Source organism: Mus musculus, chromosome 1, assembly GCF_000001635.26.
Source record: "Mus musculus strain C57BL/6J chromosome 1, GRCm38.p6 C57BL/6J".
Lineage (NCBI taxonomy): Eukaryota > Metazoa > Chordata > Mammalia > Rodentia > Muridae > Mus > Mus musculus.
This window is the reverse complement of record NC_000067.6, coordinates 127,387,159-127,409,462: the sequence shown is the minus strand read 5'-3', so window position 1 is coordinate 127,409,462 and position 22,304 is coordinate 127,387,159. Positions and strand designations below refer to the sequence as shown.

General features: G+C 45.1%; 1 protein-coding gene and 1 long non-coding RNA gene across 8 annotated transcripts in view; one reads left to right on the top strand and one right to left on the bottom strand.

Moving 5' to 3' along the window:
• Window positions 1-22,007, top strand: part of Gm51746 — a 50,092-nt gene extending 28,085 nt beyond the window's left edge. For all 3 annotated transcript variants that reach the window (XR_003948718.1, XR_003948717.1, XR_003948719.1), the window contains one exon: window positions 21,929-22,007. This is a non-coding gene — a long non-coding RNA (predicted gene, 51746). The remainder of the gene's footprint in view (window positions 1-21,928) is intronic.
• The window catches only part of Mgat5 (mannoside acetylglucosaminyltransferase 5), a 283,416-nt gene that overhangs the window by 78,872 nt on the left and 182,240 nt on the right, over window positions 1-22,304 (bottom strand). For all 5 annotated transcript variants that reach the window (XM_006529056.4, XM_030255028.1, XM_006529055.4 and 2 more), the window contains 3 exons: window positions 21,951-22,120; window positions 18,585-18,719; window positions 11,823-11,956 (listed from right to left, as the gene is read on the bottom strand). In XM_006529056.4, the coding sequence (XP_006529119.1) occupies window positions 11,823-11,956; window positions 18,585-18,719; window positions 21,951-22,120 (439 nt within the window). The remainder of the gene's footprint in view (window positions 1-11,822; window positions 11,957-18,584; window positions 18,720-21,950; window positions 22,121-22,304) is intronic.

Here is a 22,304-nt window from a genome sequence, read left to right as displayed (position 1 = left end):
CTGACCTGCTCAGAAAGAGACACCCCAGCTCTGTTCTCATCCTTATGAAGAGTTAGAGAGGTGGTGCTGCAAATGCACTCTGTGGAGATAAGCTGGCTACACTAGCTCATCTCTAAGGCAGGGGTGGGGGTGAGGGGTGGGGTGGGGGTGTGGCTAAGGTGGGCCACAGGAAGAGGGACTAACAAGGGCTCTGACTGGGGAGCTGTGCTCAGTCAGGCCAATCTCTTATTCTATTTCTGTGTTTTTGAACACATGCCCAGAGGCAAGAGCCATGGCTACAGTTAGCTGAAGAGGAAATTACTAAATAAATGCAATGGCTAATGAGAGACAAAGCAAGGGCTGGCTGCTAGCTGTTTTTCGGCTAGTTTTGCTTACTTTCCCTCCTTTTTGAGGAGCGCAGAGGGGAGGGCACTAGAACTGGAAAGAACAGGGTCCTGGGAAGAGAGCCAGTGCATGCTAAGCACCCTTTCTTTTGTCACTCTGGGGCTCTAGACTTTAAGATGATAGCTTTAAACGTGTATTTTCAGGAAACGGTGGAGTGACTAACACTCCACTCTTGGGATATTTGTCCTGTGACGACGCAGTTTGTCCATGTCCCTACACGGGCACTTACAACACAATGACTAAAGTATTTTGTGGGTCTTATTATATGATATATTATCTAAAACATAATAAAAGCAAGATGATTAAAAATCACAAAAGAAGAAAAATTACACATGTGTAATTTTTTTGTGTGTCAAAGATTCTTTTAGCATTTAGCTTGGATGGTGAGAGAGGGAGGAAAAAGTCTATTTTTTTTCCCTTTTGGAGTAAGGTCTCCTATGGCCCCCTATATAGGCCACTCACTATACAGCCAAGGATGACCTTGAACTTGTCCTCCTCCTGTATCCATCTCTCCATTGCTAGAACCGAGGCAGTCACCACTACAACTTATGTGTTCCTGGTGATGGACTCCAGAGCTTCCCTACCTGCTAGGCAAACATAGTAGTAACTAAGCCACACCCCTGTCTATTCTTACTGTGCCGTGGTGCAACCGTAGTTTGGTACTAAATCAAATTTGAGATTGTGTGAAAAACACATTACATCTAGAAGCAGCCCTCAACTTGCGGAACAGCAGCTTGCATGCTGGTGGCTGAGGACTTCACACACTTACATACACAACCGCCAGAACACATGTCTGACCCTTCTATGTCTCTAAGTCTAAGTAGCACAACTTGTCACCAGACCCTGGGTTTCTTAAACATGAAGGCACAAGAACCCCTTGCTCAACACATACCCAGAGGCAGGTGATTCTAACTGACCCTAGGCTCCCTGTGGCAGACTACAAGGAGCTGCCCAGCAGCTGTTTGCATCCTAGCATCTGTGGCAAGAACCCCACTCTCAACACGAGCATTCTTCCCTCTGCTTATGAAGAATCCGAAGCCATAGGCCTGGCTGATACTACAAAACATGACCTTCTTGGCTGTAGGAGAAAAGGCTCAGTGGTTAAGAGCACTTGCTGCTCCTGCAGAAGATCCAAGCGTGGTTCCCATGTGTGGCGGCTCACAGTCACCTGTAACTCTAGACCAGGGAGAATCCATGCCTCTGGCCTCTGCTGGCACCTGCACATACACAGTTTCTACAAACTGACTTTTCATCTGGCTCTAACCTCAATCCAAGTTTCCTTTTGGCTTTGCCTTATGTTGAGAACACAGGCATCAGCTGTGGTTGGAAGGGCATGAGGACAAATATTTGCATTTCAAAGGAAATCAGTAAAATTGCACTATAAATGAGACTCAGGGACCATGGCACTTTCTGGAATCAGTCCATCCAAGAAGAGAAACACATGGGAGTTCTACAAAAACCACCCTGATATCCGAGTTCCCTTCACTTTCCAAGTTCTGTTCCAAGCAAGTGTGACGGCAAATCCTGCCAACTAGAGGGGAGCTGGGACCACCCAGGAGAGCAGCCTCTGGGCGACTCTGTGAAAAAATTTCTAGATAGCATAAGCTGAGGTGGGAAGCACCCTCCCATGGGCTGGGTTCCTGGGATGAACGGAAAGGAGAGAGCGAGCTGCGCACCAGCATCCATCTCTCTCTGCTCTCCCTCTCTCTCTCTCCTCTCTCTCTGACTGTGGTCAGTGTGAACGGCTGCCTCCTGCTCCTGCTCTCATGCCTTCCCTGCCTCAATGAACCCCACCCTACCCCAGCCTATCTCCACGTTGACTATGAGCCAAATAGAACCCTTCCTCCCTTAAGTCTCTCTGTTAGGCGTTTTGTCCCAGCAACAAGGAACATGAAGAACAGAGCATATGACAGCAACTCCTTCATCCCTCACTGACACAACTCTGTAACTGATGAGGACACCGGGTTCTCACCAGTCTACAGGCCAGGAAGTGACAGTCCTGGGATTCTGAGACAGAACACACCTTCCCAATCCTAACGGACAGCATTATAGTATACATCTTTTATGTGCCCCATGAATCATGGCAAATCATGTTCTACAGTATAGAATACAAACCATGGTATGTACATTATATACCATTATACATGTATACACCATATCACTGCAGTTTTATAACAGCTTTCATAATATGTATTTGTGATCAACTTTTTGTTTTTGTTTTGAGACTTGTTTTCATGTAGCTTGGGTTGGCCTTGAACTCACTAAGTAGCTGAGGATGACCTTGAACTTCTGATCCTCCTGTCTCCACCTCCAGAGTGCTGGATGACAAGCACACCACTAGGCCTTGATTATGTTGGGCTGAGGATGGAACTCAGGGCCTCATGCATGCCGCTCAAGCACTCTACCAACTGAGCTACAGCCCAGCCCCTCCCTGCTTTCTATAAAAATAAATGAAAAATTCACAGTAAGGAAATTAACTTTGCTCTCACTTGTTTAAATATCCAAGGTCTGTTTTTATCCTGGTAAATCTTAAACACTTCTAAGATTGAGTTACACCCACACTACCTGTTCCTAAAAGCAGAACCCCAAGAACCAGCTTGGGCGGGTTCCTCAGCCTTCATAGCCACCAGGTCTGAGGGGTGTGAACTTCTCAAGATTCATCAAGTACCTATCTCTTTCCTCTCTACCTTTCATCCATAGCTCAGGCCATATCGATTTTCACCAATAAACATGGTTTTCTTTCCCCTAAATACAAATGCTTTAATTGCTTTTCCTGTTATAACTGAAACATGTCCTTAGTGTACAACTTTTTCTTTTTTGTAACAGAGAAAGATATAAAGAAGTTACTTATGATCTTACTTGCCTTAAAATAGCTACCATCGGTGGGCTTTCTTTACCCTCTAGGCCTGTGAGTAATTTTTAAGCTTCAGACTAAACTGGACACTGTTACACACACACACTCTCTCTCTCTCTCTCTCTCTCTCTCTCTCTCTCTCTCTCTCTCTCCCTCTCTCTCTCTTTGTCTCTGTCTCTGTCTCTCTCTCACTCTCTCTCTCACACACACACACATAATTGTAACTATATATGTATGTGTGCATAGATGCCTGTATGAGGGTGCACACAGCAGAGAGTGATCCTGGCTGCCATTTCTCTAGCTGTACACTTTTATATTTATATTTATATTTATATTTATATTTATATTTATATTTATGTGAATGAGTGGTTGCCTTCATGTACGTATGTGCACCACATGAATTTCTGGTGACCTTGGAACCAGGAGAATGTTAGACCCCTAGGACAGAAGTTATAGGCAGTTGAGAGCTGCCATATGGGTGCTAGGAACTCACCCTGGCTCCTATGTAAGAGGAGGAGGAGCTCTTAACAGCTGAGCCATCTCTCTGGCCCTCGATTTGTTTTGTTTTGTTTTGTTGTTGCTTTTTTGTTTGTTTCGTTTTGCTATTCTGGAGACAGGGTCTCTTAGAGTTCAGCAGGCAGGCTAGCCTGGCTGGCCAGTTGAGTCCCAGATGTCCTCCTGTCTCTGCCTCCCTAGCACTGGGATTACACGCATACACCACCACCTTGTGTGGCTCTTTAACAAAGACTCTAGAGATTGACCTCAGATCCTTCTGCTTGCAGAGCAAGCACTCAATTGAGCCATTTCACCAGCCCATAATCTGGATTTTAAAGCTGCACAGGGTGAGTAGCTAAAATTTTCAAATTTTACCCAAATTTATATTTTCAAATGGTTGATGCTTGGCTAACTGAGAGGAGGAGGAGGCTGGGCAAGATCTACAGAAACAGCAGTGCACAGTTGAGCTGAACTCCCGAGTGTCCGAGCTGTCCACAGAGGCACAGTGGAGAGGGCTGTTCAAGTGTCAAAAAGCACTTTAGAGGGGATGACCTTGAGAAGAGGACCCCTCCTGAAGGCTGATCCTCAGGGGGAAGAGTCTTGGGCAACTGACTTGCAGGTCTGTATAGGAACAACAGTCCCTCGCATTGTCCTCGGAGTAAACTGTACAGAAGCACCCAACTTCCAACAGGGCTGCCAAGTTGGCAGGGCAGAGGACTGGCCAGGATTGGTTCACTTGCAAAATTCTCACTGGTGCCAGACTCAAGTTAGGGACCCTCATCATCAGTCTCTTCTGACCATACAGCGGCTGTGAGAGCCCCAAACCCTAGCAGAAACCCAGCGTGAAAGCAAGTGATAATGGCTCTAACAAAGGAACAATCAATGGCCAAGAATCACTGTGGCTCGAACAACTCTTCAAGCCCTAAGAATAGCAGCTCTGTAGGGAGGAAAGAGGACATCTCACTTCACAGAGCACTCTTAGGTCTGTAGATTTTTTTTTTTTAAGTCAGGCTCTCATGAAGCTCAGGCTGACCTCAAATGCCTTTATAGGAAAGAATGGTCTTCTCTGGTCCCTTCCTCCAGAGTGGACCACCACACCAGGCTTATGAAGTGCTGTGGATAGAACCCAGGACCTCCTGTGGGGTAGGCACTCTAGCAACAGAACCATGTCCTAGGCCCAGTTTTGAGTTATTTCTTACTCTTCCCTGACTTGTTACATGAGCCCATAACTGAAAAGATATTATCCTTCGAGTTTATTTAGATCCACTCAGTAGATAATGCCTACCATGTACTAAGTTTCATTAATGAACAGACAAACCCCAAAGCTTCTAACTATAACCCAGATGATGGTAAGGAGAAAGAAACAAAAGAAAAAGGATGAAAGGTTAAAGAGCCAGGGAGGCAGGGGAGGGTGTGGGGAGTGGGGCAAAGGAGCTGCACTTCCAAATGAGGTCAGGGCAAATGCCACTAAAGGGTCATCTGAGTTAAAGTTATGAGACAGTGGTGAAGTCAACGACAAGGAAGAAAATGTAAGAGTCACTGCAAAGATGGAAGTGTGTCTGACACAGTTGAAAAAAAACTGAGGGAGGGCAGAGGGAAGTAAGGAAGAGAGTCAGTAAGAGATGGAGCCAGGCTCCCTCCTCAGGAGCCTGAGCTGTCTAGGATGCAAGACTGGTTCACATTTAAGCCACAGCCTTGACTCGACAGATACACAGACAGAATAGCTCTGCACATCTGACCTTACTTAGGGAACAAGGAAGGGCTCTGAGGCAGGGCTGGCAATGATGTCACTAAGACACTACTGAGATGTTTGCAGGTAGAGAACGAGGTCTGAGTGGAGGCTTGCCTGAGGTGGGTGGGAGCAGTCTCTATTGATGCTATTACTACTATAAGCCACAGTCTCCAGGGAAAGATGGGGGCAGGGAATTCAATGATATAAAATGATTTTTTTTTTTTAAACCCTGGCCATCTTTACAGAAGCCAGATGACATAGTGAATGGTACTATGAGCTAATTAGAACTATCCAAACAAGAGTTGAGAAATGTGCAAGTCACCAATCTGGGGGTTTCCTTTTTTAGGTGGCTTCTTTAAATAACGTATCTATTTCACTTTGGGTGGGTAAATATCTTTTCATCATTTACACAGGTATGATATACCATGTTTGAAACAGAGAAGGTAAAAGAGAGACAGAGACAGAGACAGAGAGACAGAGAGATCGAGATCTTGCCTTCAGGAGTTTACAGCAAATGCATTTGCAGGAGACGGAAGGCAGACACAGAAAGAAACAGTGGCCAAACAGAGTGAATCGGGACACCTAGAGATGGATATAGTTGGTTCTTTTGAGAAAACGAGATAACCATTGAGATGCAGAGCACAAAAATGTTATTTAAATAGATTCTTGACTAGCACTGGAAATACTGGTAGTGTTGAAGATTCAAAGGCAATGTGATTCATGAAGTAGAAAAAATTGTAAGGGGAGGCTGAGAACATGGGTTATCGATAAAGGTCATAACACAAGGACCAGAATGCCAGTCCCAGGATGGAAACAGAAAATGGAGAGACCACTCCCCTGCCTGGATGAATAAGGTAGAGAGCACTGAGGAGGACTCCTGATGTTAAATCTTCAGCTAGTTGGGTGGAGGCACAAATCTCTCAAGGATCCAACACTTGGGAGGCTGAGGCAGGTGAATCTCTGAGTTTGAGGCCAGCCTTGTCTACAGAGTTCCAGGACAGCCAGGGCTACACAGAGAAACCCTGTCTTGAAAAACAAACAAACAAACAAACAAACAACACACAAATCTTTGGCCTCCACATGCTTGTCCATACACACACACACACACACACACACACACACACACACACACACACACACCAAATACATATGTAGGCAAAAAATAATGAAATGCAAAATTTTAGTATGTATAACTAAAAATATAAAAATGTTCATGAGAAAAAAAAACATGGTGATGAATTTAGTGTCAATTCTGTTGCTGCAATCAAATATGCTGGCCAGAGCCACACAGGGGAGGAGAGGGTTTGCCTGGCTCACAGCTCCAGGTTACAGTTCCATCTCTCCAGGAGGATCAGGAGTTCAAGGTCATCCTTGGCTACACAGTGAGCTCAAAGCCAGCCTGGAATACATGAGAGCCTATTTAAAAAAATAATTAAAAGGGAAAAAAAAATACCCCGACACATTTTGGCATTTCTCTTCTCTGTTCAAAGAAAGAGTCTTCAAATGTAGATCACCAGACAAGCCATAGCTGCCCAACACGCTGGTCTTGTCACATAGGGAGAAAGGGACCCTCTTGACCAGGGGATTGGAGGTCACTAAGGGCTGAGACTGGAGAGTAAGGTACAGACATGGCTTTCTATTGCCAAGTCCCCAGCCCTGGCATGCCTTGACATGATGAATGCCTCACAGTGCCTCATTTCCCAGCTTATTTCCATATTTCCTGTGTTGGAGAGAGCCCTGTCTGTGCAAAGTTCTCCATCAACTTGTTACCTCATGGGTTTCACCGCGGTGGCCGACGATCACAGGATCTGAGTTCTCATTAAGAGTTTGAGGATGCTCATTCCCTAATCCGTCATTCTGCCTGAATTTGCAGCGCTGTTTCCCCATTATGAACAGTTTCTTATCATCAACCATTTGATTATCTTCAAACATAATTTGTGCTAGGAAGGCAGGAAGATCAAAGCTGGGCTCTTCCCCCTTTATTATTCAGTAGGATGAGATGGTATCCTAGCAACTTGCAAAGGTGACCCACTACATCTTGCTTGGCATATCATCACATCACTCAGAACTCATCAACTGCTTTTTTCTTTTTCCCTTTTAAGACAGGGTCACATGTATCTCATGCTAATCTTGAACTTGCCAAGTAGCCAAGTAATTGTGACCATTTCATCCTCCTGCCTCCACCTCCTGAGCGCTGAGATTACCGTGTGCAGCACCACACCCTGTTAATGTGGCCCTGGGATGGAACCCAGGGCTTTGTGCATGTTGGGTGAGCACTCTCCTGACTGAGCTGCATGCCCAGCCCCACAGACTGTTTTTCATTCATTTGACTTGAGCCCACTGTAGCCAGTGTTCTTTTGATGCTGGTTGAGAATCCACTGAACTCCTGATACCACCCCTGTGGTCCTTCCTGTCTCCCTTGCCTTCCCTACTTCACATCAGCAATCTGACTTTCTCTAGAAGGAGGTTCTTTAATATGGAAAATGATGTTTGGGAAACCCTGGTCTGAAGGCTTGCATTCTTATGACCCTCATCAGGCTGGCTGAACTTTTGGTCCTTTTCAAAGCACAGAGTTGAAAACATTTGTGTGTGATGGGGTGTGGTGGATGGTGGTGGTGTATAAGTGTGCGTGCGTGTGTGCAGGCGTGTGTGTGTGTGTGTGTGAGAAGTAGGTTATGTATGGAAGTCAGAAGATGACTTTGGATGCCATTCCTTGGGTACCATCTACCTGGTTTTCTGGAGACAGGGTGTCTTCATCAACCTGAAGCTGAGCAGACTGGCCAATAAACCCGAAGGATTCCCCTTTCTCTGCCTCCTTCCCTCCCCCAGTGCGGGGACTCCAGGCTTGTACCAACATGCCTGGCTTTTTACTTGAGTTACTGGGATCAAACTCAGGTCCTCGGGCTTGCATGGTGAATCCTTTACCCATGGAGCCATCCCCAGGCCAATATTTCATTTTTATGACTTCACTAATACCCTCTTCAGCCCGAAGATCACCCGAGGTCTCCACATCAACGCCGTAAATATGCCTTTCTTGTGTACAGATCTCTTGGCTCCTTTGCATCCCTCTGACAGTCTCAAATAACCATGTAAACATTCTCCTCTGCACTGTTTGCTCTCAGGGTTTCGGGTGGTTGGCAATGTTCTGCTCTGTGGGTTCTTTTCTTAAAAGGCATTCAACTGTGTCAACTCTCCCCCCCACCTCCCCCGTCTCAGTTGAAACCAGGAACTGTATCCTTCTTCCAGGTTAAGAGAAAGTATTCTCTGTTTCTGGCTTTCACTACACTTTAAACAGAGAACTTCTTTCACTTGAAGGAAAGCCTTCATCCACATAATCCCAGCAGGTTTGCATGGGGCTGCGTCCCACTCTTCAAGTCGGAGAAAACTCCATCTCTGCTCTGGGGCAGAGCACAAGGTGACTGCCATCGTGTCCCTGAAAGTTTATGCAAGCTCAAGTTTTACCCCCTGGTCCTGACATAGGTCCCTGCTTAGTTGATTGGCTGGCACTTCTTTCCATATTCAGGATTTCATAGCAAAGTCAAACCCCAGGCAGACTTTAATCATGCCTTGCCATGCTGACAGCCATCTGTTACCTGGTGTGCCAAATATTAGTTTGTTCCCTGAACTGTGCCCCTGGGACAGGTGGCAATAACAGGACAATATAACTCCAAAAATGATAATGTCTATCATACATACAGCATACTCTCGCCAAACTCTCTGGGCTCAAAAGAACAATTAGACTGGCAACTCTCTTCCCCACCCCCTCTCTTTGTCCCTCCTTGCCACTGTCTCTCTCTTTCTGTCTCCCTTTGTCTCTTTCTCTGTCTCTGTCTAACTCTCTCTTTGTCAGATTTTGTGTGTACGTGTGTGTGTGTGTGTGTGTGTGTGTGTGTGTGTGTGTGTGTGTGTACCCATGCACAAAGAGGTCAGGGGATAATGTCGGGCATCACTCCTTAGGCACCATCAACTTTTTAAAGACTGAGTGGGCTAGGCTGACTGGCTAGTGATCTTCCAGCATTCACCCATCTCTCCTCCTCCCCAGCGCTGGGATTACAACTACACACCATCACACCTAACCTTTCCCAGGAGTCGTAGGGATCCAACTCAGACCTTCTCAAGCACTCTAGCAACGGAGGTTTCTCCCCAGTCCATAAACATGAGTTGATTTTTAAAATGGCCACCTTGCCAGCTGGATATCCTTTTTAATTCTTTTTTTCCCCAGACCTAATTCCCAAGGACTAGTCTAACATGTTCACTGAGATATGTAGGGAACCCAACAATGGGTCACCTCTGGGCAGCTATGTAAGGAATTGAAGGACAGCCAGGAAAGGGAAAAATAGCTTAAGCATTTATAGGGCCTTGGCTCAAACAATTAAGACTGACATTTCAGAAATTTGTTTTAGCATGGAAACATCTAGATGATGTCATACTGATAACTTTGGAAAGGGAGAGCTCTCTATCCTTAGCCTTCAAATCAATGGTTTTATTCACTAATTCTTACATTTCAACAATAGAGCCTTCCTGTGCCATGGGGACTTAATCATAACTTACTAGCACAAACACTGTCTAGTATAGTACTTGGGTACTTGGTTTTACAATCTATGGCTAATTAGAAATAAAGCAAAAGTAGGGAAATGGAGAGCAACAGCAGGAAACAGAGGTGACAGGAAATGGCTCTCATGGAGACCTCTCCGAGCCCAGCAGCAGTGCCAGGGAGTGCATCGGTCCAAACACAATCTGTAACACCCATCCATTATGTCGATGGATGATCACAGACTGTCCCAGAGAGAGGTTGGCTCTGGAAGCAAGGTAGTAATCTCCCCCTTCAGACCCAAACATGTCTAAGAAGAAGCTGGCCCTGTGACCCTATGGCAGAGAAAGGAGACTGGCAAGACAACCTGGTATCATGCCTCGAGGAGAGCCAGAGTGGGAGCCCTTTCCAGTCAAGGCTACTGTCTATTCTGTGCATAAAAATGTCTCAGGTGGGAACTGGCAGCTGTGAGGTAACTGTGTTGAGGCTCTTGGTCAAGGCCCCCGCAGAATCGTTTCTTCCTCAGCCAATTTCTATGGGGTGCTGAAGACCCAATTCGATGACCACACCCGCTTGTTCTATCAGGTTACTGCAGTTGTCTACTGGATACTGTGTAAGTCTCCAAGTTGATGTTTTACAATCTACCTGCCTTTTGGTTTTTTTTTTTTTTTTTTAAACTTTTGCTTGCTACATGCTCAATAAAGTCACTCATTTGAAACTAACACTATAGCTACTGTAAGTCATTCTCTGGACCACACAGAAAAAGCCTTCACTGCACACGCTTATTAAATGCCACACAAACACCAGCAAGGGCGGCAAAGTAGTCTGAGCTCAGTAGCTAGGCAGCCAGCAAAACATGAGACTGTATTTAAAATAGTCCTCATTCAGAAAAGGCATGCGCGTGTGTGCTATGCATGTATATTCCCACATGTGGGTATATGTATGCATCTGTGCAGGTAGAGGCGAGAGGTTTATGTCATGTATCTCGTTCAGTGGTTCTCCACTTTGTATGCTCAGGCAGCCTATCACTTGAACCAGAACACACTGGTTTGTTGACTCTGGCAGTGCCATCTCCACCCACTTGGCTGGGGGTGGGGGTGGAGGGGAGAGGAAGGGTGGGGGATGGGGCTGGAACTGCGGGCACACCACTATTCTTCCTTGGCATTTCTACATGTTCTGGAGATCAGAACTCACAGGGCAAGTGCCAAGCCATCTCCCCAGCTCTGAGATTACCTTTTCTTTTAAAAGTTTCCTGCTCAGTCAGGCAGTGGTGGCTCACACCTTTAATCCTAGTACTCGGGAGACAGAGGCAGACAGATCTCTGTGAGTTTGAGGACAGCCTGGTCTATAGATTGAGTTCCAGGACAGCCAGGGCTACACAGAAAATCCTGTCTCAAAAAAAAAAAAAATGCTCATGCTCAAATGATTACGATTGAACTGTGTGGAAAGAGCGGGTTGACATGGAAGACCTTATTCCTTTCCCGGACGTAACGTCCCCTTAGCAACATGGATACGATGCTGGGATATGCTTAGTAACTGCTCATTTGGAGGTGATCTGCAGCCTTTCCCATGTGGCTTCTACTGGTAACTTGTACTGAACACTCTTCTCTAGGACATTTCTAAATCTCTTCACAAAAAGTTTATGAGGGCTTTCAATTCCAATTACTGAAAAAAAAAAAGTATTCCCAAGGAAAAATTTCAAAGGCACATACTTTTTCAGATAAGGGTTCTGAGACTCGCAAGCCCAGATAAATGATTATCTAATTAACCTTTGCGCCTGCCTCCGGTAGCTTTCTGAAAGGCAGGGTCCACCCAGGAATACTCACGGAACATGGTGTAAAACTGCTGCGGGTTCAGATTCCACTTTCCCCAGGGGGTCTTGTGGCCTTTTGACTGGGCATAGCTCGCATGATTGAACTCAGGTTCTGTTCCAAAGGAGTCTAGCACCCGGAGCATGCACCTGCAAGGAGAGCACTGCGTGTCACACTATAACCCCGATGGTGTAGCGCGAGAGACAAAAGCAAACGGACAAACACTTCAAAGTAGAATTGCCACCGGGAAGCAGCTTAGGTCTTGTTTTCTTACTTGCTCATTTTGCAATTGGGTTTATGGTTCTGGGAGTTAAACCCAGCTCCGCCTGCCAGCTAACTAAACTCTCTCCTTCTAAGCTACACCCCTGACCAGGTGGTTTTGGAGTCTTAACCACGGTAAGCAGCCACACCTACAAAGAGGGTGTCAGGCATCCAGGCAGGCAGAACGGGCTAGCCACTGAAGGCGGCCCAAATACCAGTGAAAAAAGGTCCAGGGATGCTGGAGGGGGCCTGCAGGACTCATTGCAGTGACCTTAGCACCCGGTAGGGCTGGGTACACAGTGACTAATGAGCATAATGACAGAAAGGAAGCACCATTGTCTCTACAGATCTTATTCTGCTTAGGGCACAGGGCATGCGGCAGGGCTTTTAGCCTCTGTCAACCTTCCCACCAATTATTTGACGTTAGATCATGCCTGTGCCACAGATACAGGTATCTCTTCATACTGGAAAGGCACTCCTCTCACTGGTATACTGATGTCATTTGAAGGCAGGGTTTGGGGGGATAATTAGTGATAGATGTGGGCCCACGATGCCACTAGTGGCTTATGAGGAGATAACTAGTGACCCAAGGCAGAACTTTGCACAGTAGGATATGTGCCTTCCCTGGATGGGGGCCACTCCGTCTTGAAGTTTTCAGCTTCTAACAGTGAGCAATAAATTCCATTTCACAATAAACGAGTCTGGCTCCAGTATTAGGTTGTAGTAACACAAAACAGACTTCAATCTCATCTAGCAGACGGGGTGGCTTTTATATATCCAACTATAACATACTAGTTCCTGATTGCTAGTTCGACTAGAAACTGATGCAGTACAATATAGTCTCATTGGTCTATTAAACTGAGCCAAACCTGACCCAGCAGTCCTTAGTATAGCCGTGATCTAAGAGTTGGTTTTATATACTTTGGTGTGCCTGGGTATGTGTTTGTTTGTGTATGCATATGCGCACAAGGGAGAATGAATGTGTGTGTGTGTGTGGGGGGGGGGGGTCAGGGTTCAATTTGGGACTAACATTCTCCAGGCACCATCTACCTTGGCTTCTTTTGAGACAAAGTCTCTTGCTGACCTAAAGTTTGCCAAATAGGCTAGGCAGGCTGGCCAGGGGGGCCTAGAATCTTCCTGTCTCTAACCCTCCCTCCCCACAGCACTAGTGTTAAAAGCATATACCACCATATCCATCCAGCTTTGTCATGTGGGCCCTGGGGCCAGAACTCAGGTCCTGAAACACTGCACAACCCTTCCTTCACTGACTGAGCTCCCTCCCTTAGCAAGGTTTCACATTCTCAAATGATTTTAAAAGACACAACAGAGGAAAATTCCATGAATCTCACTCATATTTCCACAATGGGAAGTAAAAGTTTTACTGGAACCTGGCCACATTCTGCTGTTGATAGTCTGTCTATAACTTGGCGAGTGTCTTCAAGCTGTGATGGCACAGCGGAAAAGCTGTGGCACAGATGATACCAGCTTGCGCAGCACACACTAATCACAAGCTGGTTTTTACAAGAAAGCATTCTGAGCACAGGTTGGGGTGGCACAGGGGATGGCTGGGAGGAAGAAATCAGAGAACCAACATTATTGATTGGGGCTTCGCTGATTAACTGAGGATTTTCAAAACATGTAAAATAAGCGTGCAAGGTTGGCCAATGGGGACAGTTCTTTGCTGTTGTTCTCTGGCACTAGACTTCTGAGCAACTGCCACTAACTAAATAAGATTGAAGCCCACATTTTGGACAGATTTAGGACACATTTAGGACAGATGGTGGCAACACTTTTAAGGATTCTTTCTTCTTCCTTTCCTTATTAACAGGAAACTCTGCTAAATTTTTGCAAATTTTCACTTTGAGGTAAGATTCTGAAAACAAAATAAAGTAAAACCAGTGAAGTCCAAATTCCAGATTACATCCTCCAGGGAATACAACTGTCAACTGAAGTCTCTTTACGCTCACCTTGCCACCAATTGTCTACACAAGGAAAAGACAAGAAGGACAGAAGGGCCTGGCCTCAGAGTGAACGGCACTGGGACATAAGAGTGAGAGGCAGAGTGTCCTCGATTGGATTTTTAGGTGGCTTTTTTGGATGCATTCTCAGCGTGATGATAGATCTCTCTTTTGGGGATATGTATGTTCATGTGTACACATGTGTTCTTGTGTGTTCACAGGTATGTGTTCACAGGTCTTGCACGCATAGGTGCATGCAAGCATGTAGAAACCAGAGGTCAAATTCTGGTGTCAGTCCTCGAAAGCCACAAACTGGGACGTAGAGACAGGAGGACCTCTAGTTCAAGGTCCTCCCTGGCTACAGGTCGGAACTACAGTTATACCTGTGCTGTGTTAAGCTTTATGCCATGGCTTGGATGCCCTCTGTGTGGCAGAAACATCAGGAACCTTCTAAGGATTTAAACAGGTTTTTGCCCCAATGCCCAAGGCAGCTGGCCTGTCTCTAAGAGGGACCTTGGCAGCAATGCCAAATGACTCCTGGAACATTGCTCTTGTTCAAGGGTACACTACAGTGAGAGAGATACTCAGAAGCACAAGGCCTACTTTCTAGATGAGAATTTGGTGTAAAAGCTGGCATGCTGTGGACCATTTGTATCTCACATTCTTGTGCATCCTCAACACTCGGCAAAGGACTCCTGTGGAACAGAAGGGGTGGTGTTCTGTAGTACACGCTAGAATACTAGTAGCCTGCCAGAATTTAATAAGTTTAATCGAATGTCCTAGGTCCTTATTCAAATTAGACAGAATTCATAAGTGTTTTTCCAAGGTCATACAAACAGACCTAAAGGGCTTACTGCTCATTGAGAGGTCTGACGACACCACAACATGGAAGGCAGCCCTCATCACCTGCCATCAAGCAAGATGACCATAGTCTGACAGCCTCTTTTGTGTGCATGTGTTGTATATGTGTGTGCATGTCTCTATATGTGAGCATATGTACCACATGCGTGTGCATGTGTGTGTGTGCATGTATATATGCCCGAAAGCTAGAAGTTTCTTAATAGTTCCCTGTTTTATTTTCTGAGACTGAATCTCTCAGTGAATTTAGAACTCAACTGAGTTGGCTAGAGTACTTGGCCTGAGAGCTCCAGGAACCTCCAGCCTCCATTTCTCCATGCTGGGATTGCAAATGTGCACCATCCTACTGGACTTTTTAGATGGACCTCCAGACTGAGGTCCTCATGTTGTACTCAAGCACCTTGCCAACCAAGGCATCTCATTGGTTCCCCTCCATCCTTTGATGTTTTGGAGACAGGGTCTCATGTAACCTAGGCTGCCCTCATATACCACAAGTGCTCAAGGATCCCCTGGGCTTCTGTACCTCCCAAGTGCCAGGATTACAGGCAGGCTCGGCCACACTGCTTTATTAGGTGCTGGGATTGAACCCAAGGCTTCCCGTACAATAGGCCAGTGTGATACAAATGGAACTGTATCCCTAGATGCCACTTTTCATATTTAAAAGGAAAGAAGTAGGCAAGAAATTTTCTAGGAAGCCTGCTTGTCATTTGATAAAACTGTAGCTTTGCTACAAAACAAAGGCTGAGGGCTAAAGCGCCAAGAGAACTCCTGCTGTTTCCGGCTAATTCAAACCATTACTGAAGAAAGAAGGAAAACCATTATGCACATACATAAGCCCTGAGAGATGGAGCATTTTCACACAGCAAGCATCAAATACCAATCAACAGTGACCATTTTAATAATAACATGGCCTTTCTTAATTGACCCACATCACCACCGAGAGTATTTTCCCATCAAAACAGCCCTTCTTAATATCAGGGACATGAGAGTCTTTCAAGGGGCTGGATTGCCCAATTTCCTTTGCATGTTTTCCAGTTGTCTACAGTTCATAAATCGACAGAAAAGAACGACCTTGACTTTTTTTTCTGTAGGCTATCACCTTAGGAAAAAAATTATGCTTACAATATGGCTTGTTAACCAAGAAGAAAGATGGTTATTTCTATATAACTAAAAGAAAAGAAAGTGATGGTGTGTGATCTGTGAAAAAAAAAACAATATTAGGAAAAACATGCTATCAAAGAGAGTGGAGAGCTGCAGCTGAGGAGAGGGTATTGTGTGTATGGTGCTTGGTGCACACTTGGAAACCCAGCACTGGGGAAGTAGAGGCTGGTAGATCCCTGGAGCTCACTGGCTAGCCAGCCTACCCTATGGGGTCACTGAAAGAATGTCTCAAAATTAGGTAGAGAGTGTTTCTGAAGAATGACACCCAGTGTTGTTCTCTGTCCTCCATATGCATACATACCTACACACACGTGTACATGAACATGCACATACATACACAAATGCACAAAAAAGCAAATAAAAAGGACAAAGCATTATCTAATCAAAACTTTTCTAGAAATCTAAAGAATGGTAATATTCCAAGGAAAAGAAAAGAATGCAGAGACTTTAAAAACAACATACTCAACAGTACAACAGTACAACCATCACAGACAGCACAATCAACACTTTCAACATAACAGTCATTTGAAACAATCAGCAAAATCAACAGTCAGCCAGTGTAGTCAATAGTCACTCAGTACAACCAGCATAATCAACATAGTCAACAAAGTTGATGTAGTCAGCAGTCTGTACAGCCAACAGTTATTCATCATTTTGCATAGCCAGCACAGTCAACACAATCAAAAGAGTTGCAGTCATTCAACAGTCAACATAATCATTCACCAGTCAGCATAGCCAACAGCCAGCCACTGTCAAGTCATTCAACAGTCATTCAACAGTTAACACAGTCAACAGCCAGCCATTGTCAAGTCATTCAACAGTCATTCAACAGTTAACACAGTCAACAGCCAGCCACTGTCAAGTCATTCAACAGTCATTCAACAGTTAACACAGTCAACAGCCACTAAAGTCATTCAACAGTCATTCAACAGTTAACACAATCAACAGCCACTAAAGACATTCAACACAGTCAGCATAGTCTACACAATCAAAGTCAGCAGCCATTCAACAGTCAATACAATCCTTCAACACAGTCAACAGCCACCACAGGCAACAGTCATTCATACTCAACAGTTATAGTTATATAACTATAAATGATATAGTTATTATAGTCAAAATGGAGCACTTAGACCCTTCATACAGTTACGGTTCTATCAATTCCTTTGCTATAAATATTTCATTGTCCAATGAGAAATTCTTGGCTGCTGGGGGCAAGTTTAAAAGGAGATTTTATAGACTAGACTTTGAATTTTTGAAATTCTTGGTATTTTTACTTCTCATTTTTGTCTGCTTTGTAAAGGACTTCCAGTCTGAAATAATCTTGGAGGTTTAAAGTTTAAAAAAAAAAAAACCACTAAACTTAACTAACAGGAAAGATAAAGATCTACTTCTATTCATGGATTGGATTAGTTGGAGTATGTGATGGTTCATCTTGATTGATAACCTGATTAAACTTGGAGAAATGCCAAGGATATTGGACAAGCATACTTCTAGATGTGTGTATGAATGTATCTCCATATGGAATTAATCAAAGGGAAGGTCTGAATGTGGGTGGCACCATCTTGTGGGCTGAGGGAGGGGGTCCAGAAAGAATAGAGAGGAAAGAGAAATCCTGTAGTCAAGGCATTTTTTTTCTCTCTGCTTCTTGAGCTACCCTGGAATGCTCTCCCTACTACGATAGACTGGAGCCTTTGAAACCATGAGCCAAAATAAAACGTTCGTTCTATAAGGTATCTTGCTCAGATATTTGGTCAAATTGACAGGAAATTAAGACAGGAGACCACATAAAAAATGTTTCTACCCATTAAGAAACAAATGGAAAGGGGGTTAGAATGTGGCTTATTAGATAGAGTGTCCAGCATGCATTAAGTGCTGGATTCCATCCTATCCTTAGCACTGAAAATAATCAGCTGTTGTGGCTCACAGGACAGTTAACCTGAAATAAGCCATGCAGCTGCAGAAACTGTAAGAGACACCCTGCCCCATCAAGGTGGAAGGTGAGATCCAACCTCCAAAGGCTGTCCTCTGACTTCCACATACATGCTGTGGCATGCCTGTACATACACTCACATAAACACACACACACACACACACACACACACACACACACACACGAAAAATCACTTGATTAAATGCATGAGATCCTCATAGTTATAGGGTTTTTTGTTGTTGTTTGTTTGCCTTTGTTTTGAGACTATGTAGCTCTGGCTGTCCTAGAACTCAATGTATAGACCAAGCTGTCCTTGGACTCACAAAGGTCTGCCTGACTCTGCCTCCTGAATTCTGGAATTAAAGATGTGTGCCATTATGCCTGGCTGGACACATTATTCTCAGAATATCAATATAAATAATAAACAACCCTAGGAAGCATACAGTCAGGGGGAATAGCCTGAATTTCATTAGGAATGAGAGGTATACTCCATACAGTTTATAACGTAATACTAAATTATCCTTAAAAAACAAAAAAACACAGAAACAGAAACAACCTACCAGCACAATGTTTCTTAGGGGAAGAAAGGTCTTAGCATGTAGTACTTACTGGTAATGAACCCAGGATGGCCCTAGTGTTTTCTTAAATTGAGCAAGTCCCACAATATCGATATAAATCAGCTCAACGATTCTGTCTCCTACAGTTGGACAGCCAGACCGGTTTCCAACAACCTTCTTCATTATCCTGGAATGAGGCAAATGGAGAAGAAAAGAAAAAAAAAAAGCATCAATAACTTTACAGTACTAAACCTGGCAACTTTGATAGGTTCAAACACAGCTCCAGACCCTCTTAGGGATAATGGGCTGCTGATTGAAACCTGTCTCAACTCTTCATAGGTCCTACTTGGACCCCTCAAAATTAGATGCTGGGAAGCTGGTGGGTGTGTAAACACAGCCTGTGTAGTTCAGAAGCAGTGTTATCCATCTCCACGGTGGAGAAGACATGCGATAGCTGACCTGAGTCATCTCACTGAATCTTGCTGTCGTTAGCCTTCAGGGTAGGGAGGGGGGACTGAACAGTGCTATGCTGATAGTTCCTCCAAAGTCAAATAGTCTGATCTGGAGAAGGGCTCTTTAAGATTCAGGAAAGAAAACCTACAAGGTTCAGGAAGTACATGAGACTCACAAGTCCCAAAAAAGCTCCTGAAACATAAGATTCTTGAGGACCCTGCCCAAGGTTATACAAGCAGTAACAATGGCTTAGGAGAGAAGATCCTCTGGCCAGTAGATTGCCTGCATGTCATTCAGGCAGCTTGAGGAGTTGCCAGCCATGCTGGGGTGGGACTTTTAGTGATACAACTGCCCTTGAATCACCATGTCCTTCTAAGAACCCCTCATCCACAATCCTGGGAAGTAACCCCAATGAATCCACTGGTTTACCAAGATGGACTTGGATGGAGTCACGTCTTTCGTCTTTCTTGGTGTCCTTTCTGGTGTGAACAGATGTTCCCATGTTCCCAGAAAAAAGTCACACAACGAACACAAAAACCTATGACATCCTCTCACTTTTGTCTGTAATCCCTAAACACCTTGAATTCCCAGCCCCTCAGCTCTAGCTACTCCCTCCATAATCTTGCTGTTTCGAGCCACTCCTTACAGAACTGGCCCTGTGGCTTAGATGTTCTTGTGATCTTGTCATTCAGCCACTGACCCACTTTTCTACCCTGATATCTCTAACTGCCCATGCGCTAACAGAATGACATTGCATGTGACTGGTATGTAAACTTGATTGGTCAGAATAAGTCTGAAGTGCAACTGCCATGCACCCAGAATCCAGGCACCCCCTTTTCCTCTTGCCCCTGCTCATCATATCACACAGGGATACTGACCAATTTACAAAGCCCCACTTGCAGGTGACAGTGCTCACAGACCATCTCCCCAGTCCTCACACTCACTGCTCCAGGCCCCTTCTGCCCCTTCTCTGGGTTTCTAAAAATCTCAAGCTCCATTGAACTGATTTCTCCCGAAAAGCTGGAAAATGTCCCGTGGAAGGCTGGGTGATAAGTACTTTCACATTTGCATATCCAACACAGCCAGAGTACGCCAGTGCTGTGTGTAAGCGCTAGGCACACAGTGGTGAGATTTCAGTCTCGTGTTCAAACCTCCATCCGCATTAACAGAACTGCAATTAGTACGCTTCTTGCTTAATGCATCAGTTGTCATTATCGAAATTCTGGCAGCTGAGCACACTGGTCATCTCTGCAGGCCCCGTTTTGAAGCCCAGCCTGCTGAAGCCAGACAGAGTGGCTGCAAAGTGCATGACTTTCTCGGTTTCATGTTCTGCGTATTTTAAAGCAAGTGGGGGAGGCAACAGGAGACAGCCTGGCAAAGGAAGAGGAGAACTGGTTGGGGTGCAGAGGACCTCAAGTTCATCTAACTTTGAAGGAGAAAGGAAAGGCTGTGCGCACAATGGCAGCACAGATGTTAGATGGCAGGCTCCAAGCCAGGCCCCTGCATGCTACCCAGAAGCCTCAGAGAGCATGTTCAGTCTGAACACAGTTTCCTCAGCTCTAAAACACAGATGTCAAGGGGACCTTCTTCCAGGTACTAACGTTTAAATGCAATACAACATACGGGCTGCCAGGATGCTTCCTTGGATAAAAACACCTACTTCGATCATTGGAAGCCACAGTGGAAGGAAGGAACTGACTCCTGAAAGCTGTCCCTCTGACCTCCCCACACCATGGTACATGCCTGCCCACATGTGTGCATATGCAACAATAAACAAAACAAAAAAATAAAGCCACAAAATATTCAGTATAGAACATTCAGTAAGTGGTTCAGTTTAGTTTTAAAAGCTGTCGTCAGTGCTGGGGTTGGGCTGAGCTGGCACAGAGCCTGCCTGGCATGCACAGAGCCCAGGGTTCCTCACCAAGTGCCATATAAGCTGGACACGGTGGTGCACACCTGTAATCCCACCCAGCACTAAGGAGCTGGAGGCAGAAATCAGAAAGCCGAGGTCATCCTCAAATACATACTGAGTTTGAGGCCAGCCTAGGCTACACAAACCTAGCCTCGGTGTTAAAACAACAACAACAACAACAAAAACAATAAACAGTCCTGATCAACACTATTGCCGGCATAATTCTTGGTATTTCTGCTGTAAGCAAACCTTTATCGTGGTGCCCAGCATCTGGAAAGCAATGAAAAGACTGCTAAGGTTATCTTCAGACACTACTGCCAGCAACCTTGGCGCATCAACAGTACACTCGGAACAGGGTTGAACGTAGCTGCATTTTACCATCTCTACTATTTCTAGACCGTTCTCCCAAGGGTTGGCACTGCAACAGGACCACTTGTGTGCTGGGTTAGAAGTCTCTGCAGGCAGTTTTTTGGGGGACTGTAGGGACTCCAGTTCATCTGTTGGGCCAGCTGTATTAACTGGAAAGGGACTGAGAGGGGGCGAGAGCTGAATGCAAATCTCAGTGGGACAGAAGAGGACAGACTGAGCTAGAAGTGAGCTAACTGTGAAAGGATTGGATGCGGGCTTTCGGGAAATCTATTTTACACATATTAAATTACAAACAGGAACTGGCCCTGCCTTAAGCTTTAGAAAGCTTGGTGTTGAGCAAGCAGTAGTATGAAGTCTGGCAAGAGGCAGAGAATTAGGCGAGTCGATAGAGTTTGTGCTGCAGATGTTGGGAACACCTGGAATAGCAAAGAATAAGCGCTTTAGCTCGTGTTGTCCTGGTGTTCATTTATGAGGCCCCGGGAGCCTGCAGCGCCAATGAAAACATATTATCCTTTTCATAGTGTTTGTATTTAGCTCCTGAAAATAATCTTCTTATCGCCTGTTTAGCGAATTATCACTCTCCTTCTCCCTCCACAAGAAATTGCACACTAACAGAGGGGCTTTACAAGTTTACTGTTTCCTTTTTGTATTCTGATTTTCAGATTGAAGAAGTAATTTCCTTACTCCTTGAGCTCAGCCAGTGAGGCCGAGATCCGGATGTCATGGCCCAGCAGGTACAGAGATGTGATTAAGTCACTCCACTGAACGAGTTCACCCAGAGGGCCACCGCTGAATGCTGTCTCCGCAATCTTGAAGCCCGATTCCTTGGTCAGGAGCCCCAGGTGAACAAGGATCTGCGAAACAAAGAGGAGACACTGACTTCTGGAGCCAAGCTCAAAATGCTCAGAAAGCCCATGTGAAGGTCCTGTGCACACCACAAAGGAGTCAGCCATGCTAAGGTCCTGTGCATACCACAACAGAGTCAGCCAGATCCAAAGAAACCACTAGAGTCTCAGGATGGGGTATGCCATTTTTAAA